This window comes from Acanthochromis polyacanthus, chromosome 1, assembly GCF_021347895.1.
Source record: "Acanthochromis polyacanthus isolate Apoly-LR-REF ecotype Palm Island chromosome 1, KAUST_Apoly_ChrSc, whole genome shotgun sequence".
In the NCBI taxonomy this organism is placed as follows: domain Eukaryota; kingdom Metazoa; phylum Chordata; class Actinopteri; family Pomacentridae; genus Acanthochromis; species Acanthochromis polyacanthus.
Window position 1 is genome coordinate 55,072,723 of NC_067113.1, and position 11,077 is coordinate 55,083,799.

General features: G+C 38.5%; 1 protein-coding gene across 1 annotated transcript; it reads right to left on the reverse strand.

Moving 5' to 3' along the window:
• Positions 1-3,932: 3,932 nt before the first annotated feature.
• Positions 3,933-9,191, reverse strand: LOC110967860 (transcription factor Spi-C-like). The gene is made up of 6 exons (XM_022217595.2): positions 9,155-9,191; positions 5,145-5,230; positions 4,939-5,026; positions 4,684-4,805; positions 4,487-4,592; positions 3,933-4,402 (listed from the first exon to the last, which is right to left on the reverse strand). Exons 1-6 carry the CDS (start codon positions 9,189-9,191, stop codon positions 3,933-3,935), a joined length of 909 nt encoding a protein of 302 aa, XP_022073287.2.
• Positions 9,192-11,077: the final 1,886 nt, after the last annotated feature.

Genomic DNA, 11,077 nt, shown 5'->3' on the forward strand with positions numbered 1-11,077 from the left:
AACACTACAGAAATATCAATATTTTACTTTTTGCATTAGCCCTAGAGGGATGTTTCACCATGCTGAATGTATTCTCCAAGAACTCGCTGGAAGTTTGCACTTCTGTATTCACCTTTTCAGCTGTACTACATTCATTTTATTCATCAAGTATTTTTTTATTTCACTCTTAGTCTCCCTTGTTACCTCATTTCTGCTCTTTGTAACTACAGCCTGCCGTTCAAATGAAAATTCTCAGAATTTTTGGTACATCACTGCTGGTAGCAGCTCATTCAGCTAGGACTTTTAAATTGGGCTAAGGTTCACAGATTTTATCTTATTTTTCTTTACAGATCTAGTGCAAACACTTTATTTTTGGAAACATTTCAAATAACACATTTAAAATAAAGTCGGTGTTTAGATTTGGTTATTTTTGTAGATGAGACCTCACATCACTTGTGATTAGTTCATGGATCATTTGAAAATTAAATATCCAGCAATTCCTTCTGTCTTCATGGTTTCCTGCTCTGGTGAATGGTGTCATTTTCACTCCATTATATTTTATAAAAGATAAGATGCCTTTCAAACACGCTGGTGAGTTTTGGGGTTCAGAAGGTTAAATGTGAGCAACAGCTGATATCAAGAAACACCATAGCGCAGTCATTGGAAGGTTTATTACTCTGACCATAAAAACTGCATACCAAAGTCACCAACTCTACAAAGGCAATACTTTAAACTCCAACAGTAAAATACTTTTCTTTTGTTAATATTTACACCACAAGCAATCAGGAATAGGATGCAATGTGTCTCACTAAGAACTGAGGAAGTTGCAAATGAAAGTTAATGTTTTTAGACATTAAAAACTGGGATGAAGAACAGCATATGTACATAAAATCTGCTTTACAAATCTCCTTCAGTGGCAGTTGAGGGACTGCAGGGACATCAGTGTGTCCTGACTGAACTGATACGTGAGCTTCTTCTTCACCTTGAAGATCTCTCCGGACCTGGCATAGTTCCTGAGTGCCCTGGACATCTTCTGGTAGGTCATTGGCCTCTTGTTACCCTTTCTCTGACCCCAGAGTGCCGCCACCTGGTCCTTATTCCTGGAGGAGAAGCGGAAAACGCCTGTGGCCGCTGGCACCCAGGACACGCAGTGAGCCATGCTGGGATCCTCCAGCATCTCAAACAAGAAGTGAAAGAGTCGCACCTTTTTTCCTGCAAACAGGCGGTGACATGTTCAGTGAAGGGGATTTAAAAGATGGTTTAGGGAAAGTCGTGGCACCTGGGCCAACACAGTTAGCACTGGTTACTGTTAATCATTTCCTCAACTACAGCGATTCCCAGAAAATCTCTTCAGTGATGGACAGCAGAGAGGACAAAGCTGTAAACGCTGCGGTTATCTGATAGATATGTATAAACAGCTATTAAGCCAAGCCATGCACAGCTCCGTTGTTTTTTTACAGTAAAGGGAAGGTCTTTTATTTGCTCTTTGGTATTGTTTCCCTCAGGCTACTAGCAACTGGGGCAATAACAGTATCAGTGACCAAAAAAAGGAGAACTCACCACTCCTCGCTGCTGTAGCTGGGTGTTTGGTTGATTGTCTTGTTGATACACAGTTTGGCAGTGGCCCACGCTCAGACAATGTTGCTGTTGTGTTTTGACTGAGGCCTGGTGAGGCATCCTGTGCCAAGAAGGGCTGGAGTGCAGGCTTAATGCTCTTTGATGCAGGAGAAAATAAAAGAAGACCGACAACAGATTATCACAACGAACAGAGCTTAAAACTTGGCTGCATGTTTCTCTCAGTGCTGAAGAAAAGATGACCAAACATGTTTGTGCATACAGGTGGCTCACAGCAGGTCCAGCACTGCTCACATGCTTCATCCACAGGTACACCTCCAGTCCAGCACACCTTGTTCACTAGAAAAAGCAAAAATGTTTATTAGAAACTGCACTTAAGTTGAGTGAAAGACTTGCAGCCATTTTTCTTACCATTTTCTGCGGCGGTTTGTCTGTAGTACTCCTCGAGGAATTCTAAAATCACCTCCAAATCAGACTGAGTGTCCTGGAAAGAATTCTGATAAACATAATTAATTAAATTTCAAGTTGTTGCCTTGGAGATATTTCAGGAAGTGCAGTTAATCTGCTCTTTACCATCACTGATGAGGCTGATTCTAGTCCTTGCAGTTTGGCAGAATTTCACACAAGTGACTTTGAGACACTCAAGCGCCCCCGACTCTTATTATACCCCTACTGGAGCAGGTTTTCTGCATATCGGCAGACGTTTTCTACTCTGGGCTCACAGGAACAATGACCACCTTCCCACAGAGCCCCAACACCAGCACTGACCACATCCTCCCCGCTGCAGCAGATAAGACCTGGCCTGGAGGCAGCTTCGACACAATGCTCTCTTTTCAGGAAAAACACACTTGCTGACATATTTTTCCTCACAGGATGTGTCTTAATTTCATATTTTGTGCGCCTGTTGTAATATTTCACTGCAGCGGAGACATTGCAAAATCTTTCAACGTAGCCTTTTTTTAAATTTTTGTTTGATAATAGCAGCAGTATTTTACAGTCAGGGGGCAATATTGAGAGAACTGAATTCTTTTTTGGTTGTATTTATAAGATGTCAGATTTAAAATAAAAGACAAACAAATTTAGATTTCTAAAGATATATTTATTTTAAACAAACGGTGTACAGCTCAGACATAAATATTTGAAACATCATACCAGATCACAGCTTCCAGCTAATTTTGCATCTGTAGCTCCTCAACAAATTAGAATTTAAAAAAAAGATATTACAACTTAGGCATATATATCAAAATTTAATAGAAAAGATCGCCCAAGACAGATATAACAAACATACATTATTACAAAATTAATATATACACAACAAGTACATGATAAAAAATAAAAATGAACATGTCATTCAAGGAACGCTTATTACTGGTTGGAGCCACAGACAACTTAAATTAATATTACATTAAAGCTGTTGTGATATAATAATATTTATTATTGTTTTGAATGGAAATAAAAATAAGTTATGAGTTCATATAAATTAAACTGACATACATGTTGTTGTCTTCTTGTTCTTGGTATTATTCTGCCATTTCTGCTTGAGATTTGCAGTAAATCTTTATTTCTGGACCTTTTGGAACTGGCTGAGATTCCACACAAAAAAAAAAAACTCATTCTTTAGTTCAACATACATTAAAACATATAATACAGTCAAAATGTATTACACATTGAAGCATTTATAATCCTGTTGACTTTTAGAGAACTATAATGTCCGTATTTTAAAATTTAGAAGTATTTAGAAGAATTATACTCCCTAGAATGGAACAAAAATGGGCACGATAATGATCTGTGCACATTCTAAATTCACAAAGACTGTTATTTTTTAATAAAGTTTTGACATGTACTGACTAAATATGGAACCACAGATTTTGTGGAAATAAGCGAGTCTCTGAAAACATGCTTAGATCTGGTTCTCCGAGTTAAATTTTACTCTTAATTTGTGCTTTATTAAACGCAGGTGCGCTGGCTGGAGAAGTCCACCCCTTAAACAGAAAATATACTAAAACATTCTGACATTACTGGCAAAAATTGAATATATATTGTTTTCTAAAATGATCAAAACTGATCTTTTTAGTTTTAAAAAAAATCTAAGCACTCATATTTACAAATAAATTACAGTAATACATAAAACGCTAAAATAACGAGACATTCTGACTGAAGAGAGTTGCCTTTTGTTGATTAATTAATAGAATAAGATGTAAAAACAAATGACATGCAGAGACTGAAGACAGAACCAGACAGTTTGAGAGTGATATGTTCCTCACATTAATAGAATTATGTTTTTAAAAAACAATGCAGACACTGTAGACGGACACAGAAATTTCCAGTCTTTGAAATTTTCTTAGTGCTTGAAGAATTTCTTCCCTCTGTGAGGAAGCTCAGAGTTTGGCTGAGGTGTGTGAGGTGAAGCTGGAGGCCAGGTCGTAGTCTTCAGGTAGCTGGTAGTGTCCGTACCAGCTGTGCCAGTCTGTTGCTGTGGAGTAGTTCTGCTCGGCCGGGTTCTGCTGCTGAACCTCGTCCTGTGGAGGGTGGCAGGGCAGGTGGACCGACACCTGTGCAGAGCCAAGCCTGTGCAGGATGTCTGGGTTGAACTGGTAGGTGAGTTTGCGGCGAACCTTCATGATCTCACCTGTGCGGCTGTAGTTTCTCAGAGCTCTTGCCATCTTCTGATAGGTCATGGTCTTGCGGTTGCCCTTGCGCTGGCCCCAGCACTCAGCCAGCTTCTCCTTGTTCTTGGAGACAAAGTGGAAGGTGCCGCTGCCGCTGTCCGTCCACTGGATTGAGTCACCCATGCTGGGGTCATTCAGGGCTTCATGGAGGTATTCATACAGTCTGAGCTTCTTGCGACCTGAGGAGATCGAGATTAGTCTTGTTCTAGATGGAGCAACAAACATCAAAACTGTTGACTTTAAGAACATCGTAACATGATCACCTTTGTTGTTCCTCTGTGGTGGTAAAATGGAGCAGAAACGTGGTGATTCATTCTGCACAGAGTGACTCAAGGAGACATCAGGCATGACCTGAGGCCAAGATGCCTGCTGAAAGACAAACATTTAAAATGAACTCCCCTTCATTCTTTATTCTCTCCTTTCTTTTTCCAAATGCTGCCTCTTTCTTTCTAGTACTTACAGCTGTATCATTCCAGTCATAAGGAGGAACTGAGACATCTGACTGGTGCGTAACGAGACAGCAGGAGATCTGGCACTGCAGAGACGTCTGCTGAGTACCCAGAGTCTCATAATATGTGTAATCTGGAAAGTAAAATAGGAGAAATTCAAACATGTACACATTAAATATCACACTACCCAAATAAACTGCCTCATTAAATCAAAAATACCCAAACTGAAAAGTCTAAATAGAATAAAATATATGCAAAATATTTACCTGAATCATAGTACGAATTGTTTGAATGCTGTTGAATCACATCGATTGCATCCTGAAAGTGCTGGTTGATGTCGCTGTCCAGGGATGTCTAGAATACACACACAAAAAAGTATTTCAAGGATATATTTCCTTTGAACAAGTAAAAATTTAAAGCATGAAAGTTTAAAATTATATCTAAAAACACGTGTTCTGTCCCCACAACTCACCATCTTGAACGTCTGAGTGCTTCCCTCAGTCGTGGCCATTTCTGTCCTAATAGTTGAGCACTGCGACACTGGTGCAGGTGTACAGTCTGGACAGGTATATATGTGTTGCAGACCTCCAATACCTGTTCACAGCTCAGCCACATGAATAAGCAGAGAGGCCGGTCAATTATAATGGTGTCGTACACTTCTTCTTTTTTGGAAGAGCAGATCAGATAGCCATCACTCGCTCTCTTGCAAAGTGAAGATCACAATCTGCGAAATACAAAAACCTCTTTATTGCACACTTGATGGAGGAATACCACCATTACCACCCTCAGCCTAACAAACTGAGATTTGCATACTGGGTGAGATATGTATCTAACATACACAGTTATGAAGCTTTCTGGAAATTTAAATTTGAGCCTGAATGACAGCAGGAAAAACTCCATTGCAGTCTTCAAAGTAAAAATAAATAAATGAATATTTGCATAAAGAGATATGATGATATATTGGGATATTAATGAGTTTTATGGGACAGTTTAATTGGAAGAGTATTTATTTATATTCCACTTTAACTATAGGGTGCACTTTAGCATCAATTAACATCAGTTATGTGTTCATTCTTTGCTATTAAATAAGTTGTTATTGCATATTAGTAAATGTTATAACATGCGTGTTTTATTCTGAAATTCTGGCATCACACTCCAGAAAATGTGCTAACTGTGCTCCAGAAAATTAACTAAAAATATTCCATTAAAACTAAAAGTAACATTTCAGGTATTTGTTCCTGTCCTCTATATTTTTAAAATTCTTTGTAACACCAATAATTGCTGAAGAAAAATGGCGACGTTTCTTACATCTTTTTTTGTCCATTACATGTTTTAAAGGAAGTTAAGCTGCTGTTTAATTTTGTTGTTTGCACCTACACTTAAGCTTTTTTGTGGTCATAATTAAAGCTAATAAAGGTATGTATATAAGGCCTCACCGCAGACAGGCAAAAATAAAGTTGTGGCCACTTAAACCCCCATTTGACCAGAAGGCTGTAAACAGAGCTGCAGATCGATGTGACTGTAAAGGTTAATGGTTAATAAAGTGGGGATCACGGTCACAGCCAGCCTCTGTCTTCTTTCCCCACAAAGCCAACCCTCCTGTTCAAATAAACACAGGCTTTTTTGAGAAGTTCATTTATCTCAAGCGTGCAGTTTTAAATATCAACCGACCTGCTCCCGAAGTTCCCCTTTCAGCTCGGTTAGAGTGTGATGGCAGTCAGGCCTGAAACATGATGGAAACAAAGCAAGGAGATGCACAGATTATAGCGTCACACTATCAGGCAACATCTTCACTCAGGTGGCTCATGGTGATGGGATGTGATTTGTATCATTGTCACAAAACTTTTTCTTGTTTTTCCACCAGTAAAGAAAAACACCTTGTGGCAGTAAATTGTGTGTGTGTTTTTGTGTGCGAGCATGCAAATGTGCATGCGAGTGTGTGGTTCATGTGTGTGTGTTTCCTGCCTGTGCAGCAGGCTGATAAAAACACAGAACCACAAACCTCGTCCTCTCTCCCACTCCGGCTTTCCCTGTTTCCATTCCATAAATTAAAGACCACAACCTGTCGGGCTGCAGCTGAGGCCTGACAGCTGTGTGCTGCTGCTGCTGTGTGTGGGACAAGCTGCTGTTTTTTATTTGTTGTGTTATGTTCTTTAGCATTCCTCATGTTTGCTCTTTATCACTAGCTGATCCAAAGAAATCCCTTACCGTAGTTATTTGCAACAGGGTGATTGTTGCACTTTCAAATTCATACTATTTTCTCTGATACTTTTCATTCTACTCTCGGCTCTTCTATTAAATTTATGACTTTGATGATTTTTAGCCACAAACAGCTCCCTCTGAGGTTTAAAATTATACACATTTATATTCCCCAGAAGATTATGTGTTATATGTCTGGTGGACCATTAGCCCTCCAAACCTCATAACTGGTTGGCAGTTTTGAAAAGCATGTTTTTTTTAAAAAAAATCATCAGAATTACACAAATGATCAGAGCTAGAAACTGTAAAAAGAGACAGAATCATGTTTCAATTGGACTGCAATGTATGGTTCTATCCGGAAAATGAACCAAATCTAAATTCGCAATTGTGATATTTTATCAAAATCACTTTATTTGATATGTTTTATTCAGCAAGTTTCCAAAAATAAACATCACTTAAGAAAAATTCAGCGACCTTTAGGCTGAACTGCAGATACAAAACAGAAGGACTTATGAGAAACATGTTTGAGCAACATGGCATGGCTAAAAAAAAGGTGTGAGGACGAGCAAGCTTTGAGCAAATTGTTGAAAGATACATTCAACATGGTGAAACATCTATCTATACATCATCTATACACTGCTTAATCCTCTGTAGAATCGCGGTGGTTTAGCCCAGCAGAGGACACCCTGGACAGGTCACCAGTCTGTCACAGGGCTACATATACAGACAAACAATCACACTCACATTCACACCTACAGACAATTTAGAATCACCAATTAACCTTAGAATGTTTTTGCACTGGAGGAAACCGGAGTACCCGGAGAAACCCACGCTGACTCAGACAGAACATGCAAGCTCCACACAGAAAGCCGTGAGGCGACAGTGCAGCCCTGATGAAACATCTGCAGTGGACTGAGGAGCAGACCATTCCAGATCAACACACAGAGAATCCAGAGACCTTTTCCCAAAGCTGTAAATTTGGTAAAACGCAATTCCAGAAGACGGCTAACTCAGAGCTCACATCCAAATGGATCATCTGCTGATCAGATATTTTCAAATAAAGGACATCTCACGGCTCTTTTGGAGACAACAGGATGCCTCTTATCTCCACCAGAATCTGATAAGGTTGATAAAGTGTCAACTGTGAAAATAACTACACCTCTGGACTAGAGGAGATTGCGTTCTTCACTGTGACCTCCTGACCTTTCTCTCCTCCTAACACCCATAACTTTCTTTACAACAATGAACTGAGTAGCTTTAAATCCTCAAAATTAGGGAAATGCAGCATCACCACAGTGACGATCCCAACTCTGAACTCCGTCTCTGATACCAGGATGATCAGGACCCAGTACAGAAGAACACATCGAATCTGAAGTGTTTGTGGAGAAGCACACACATGATACTCGAATATATCCCTCTTCTTTCTGTCAGAGACCACAGCCATGAAGGCAGAGAGGCTTTTCACTCTTTGCATATGTTTCTTAGGTCTTATTCTTCTTCTTATTGAATGCATATGTTTGTATTTTTAGCTATGTTATAAGTTTACTTCCATGTAGCCTAATCTATAATTTTGTAAGTTTATTCTCATGTTTACACCTTTTATTATTATCCCAGGAACAACGCGATAAACATTATGTTTGGTGTCATTCTTATCATGTTTAGTGAGATTTTAGATCTTTGGTTGTGTATGTTTAAGAAATAAACTAAAAGTAAGTTTTTTGGGGGTGTTTTTTTTAAATAGAGGACAATGGAGAGAAACAGGAAATATGAGGGGAAGAGTTGGGGAAAGATGTGCAGCAAATGGTCATAGGTCAGACTCCAACCCGGGCCGCTGCATTAGGGACTATAGCTCCTGTTTATAGGTCACCAACTCATCCTGTTGAGCTACCCAGGTACCCCTAAAAGTAAGCTATAAAGATATTTGGCCTCTGACCTCTCCTGGACAGTGGAGCTCAAGACCACCCCTTGGGAGGAACACATCCATGATTGGTTAGATGCCGATTTGAATTTGGTTCCAAAACTTTCTCAATAAAAGAAAGTCACTGGAAGGGCTCTCTTTCATGATGTCTTAATTTAAACAAAGGCTTCAAACTGGGTTCTTTTGTGATGGCTTTACAGAAATGAATGGCGTAGCTTTAAACTAGTGGTTTGTTTTCTTATGTTTTACTTAAAATTGGACTCCTTTAGTTAACTTTAAACACTACAACAGCATGAATATTTTCTGCATAACTATGAGCTTTGGCTCTTAGTCTTTTTTCTTCGGCACACTTTTGCAACACAAACCTGCCAAAGTGTCTCCTTGATCATCACAGCTCCACATCCTGCAGTGGCTTCCCTTTCACTGCTACAAAGGCTACACAAGTATCACTTTCCTTCTGCTAAATGAGTGAATTTACAAATTACAAATGGTTTTCCAATTCCAGAGTGATTCTAAAGTCATCCAGTGACGATCAGAGTTCATTAGTTTGTTTATCTGCATTTATTCATTTTGTTTATTCACTGTCAGTGGTTGTTATGTCATTGTTGTTTATTGTTTGCAATTTTCAATTTTGAGAATGATCAATAAAAGCAGATTTGATGAATTAATGATTACTGAATCTGAAATATTCTTGAATGGAATTTTGATGTGGCCCCATTAGGCTACACAATTTTATTACCTATAATTATATTTCCACATGTGAGGCTATTTCTGCTACACATCTTTGCTAAATTTATGTGTAGCATGTGAAAAAACAGAGCTTGTAGAGGTTGCAAAAATCTAAGCAGTAAAGTTTCTAGTATTGGCAAAATGTGTGCGCTTGGAAAATTGCTTAACATGTTGAGTACATGTTTTCTGAATCTTTGTAAAATTAATAATCAAACAAATTCAAATCTTATTTTTTTGTCTTTTTAAGATTTATGGCATTGTGATTGTCATAGTGCACCGAGCATATTTCTGAGTTTCCTCTGTTCTAAAATTATAAAAATGTTATGATTAATTGCTCTTTATGATTTCAAACCACTGTATAACTGTGTGACTGTGAACTCCTACAACCCAGTGTACCCAGTAAATTTCCATGATCTAACTTTGACCATGAAAATAAAACAAGTTGGGTTTTCATGTACAAATTTGCATGGTCATAATTTTTGTGCTAACCTTAGTTTTAAATTAGTCATATTTGCCTCCATACGAATAATGCTATAGATTTTATAGACTTAACAGGGTTCTTCAAAAAGAATGAACTGATTTCATTACACAATATTTTAATAAGGGAAAGCAATAGAAAACTCCAGCTAAGTCACAAGTATTCTACTGACAATCAGCTTTCATTTCCTATCTTACAAGTGTTCAATGAGGCTACCACCTGTAGCACAGACATCAATGCAATATAAGAGAATTCCTACCAGATGTGTATCAGCATATCACGATCCACTGATTTGATCACTGTTGTTATTCGATGTCATTTGATGACCTTAAAGATCAAATAAAAGTTGATTGTGAATGGTATACTTGTGACTTGGCTGGAGTTTTCTATTGCTTCTCCTTATTAAAATATTGCGTAATGAAATCGGTTCATTATTTCTGAACAACCCTGTATGTTGACTCGTCTGGTTAATGTCCATAATTATTAAGGAACTGATTTAACCTGACTACTCTGATATGATCTATTATCTTGTGTTTGCTTCTGTTCTGTCTTTTCTGCTGTATATAAGCAGAAATAGTGCTACAACTCACCACATTATTGAAAATGTATATCAGACTTTGAGTCTGTAATGTGCTACATATATTGCCTAAAACCTTTTATTCACCAGTGTAAACTACTTTTCACATACTTGAACACATTGTAATTTTATGTAGGACACACCACATCCCCATTTATTTGTTATGGTGTTGTTATCTGTCTATTAAAATGTTGAGGGTGACAGTAAAACCAGGTTTAATATGCGGTTAGATATGTTTTTTTGAGTGGGATCAGGGTTGCTGAGGAAAAACACAAAGGCAGAGTGAGATTAGTGTTTATCTGTGAATGCGGTGCACTGTGTTCAGGCGGAGCAGCAGCTATATCTCTGCAAACAAAGAAGAACTTTCCTTCCCCTTTAAATTCAATAGCTGCGTGCATGTTGGCACCAGTGTGGGAGCGGCAGGTTAACCGCAGCACAGTCAACCCCATTGTTCTTCTTTATTTACGGGCACTCGATGAAAATCAAGAAGTGTCAAAGCCACTC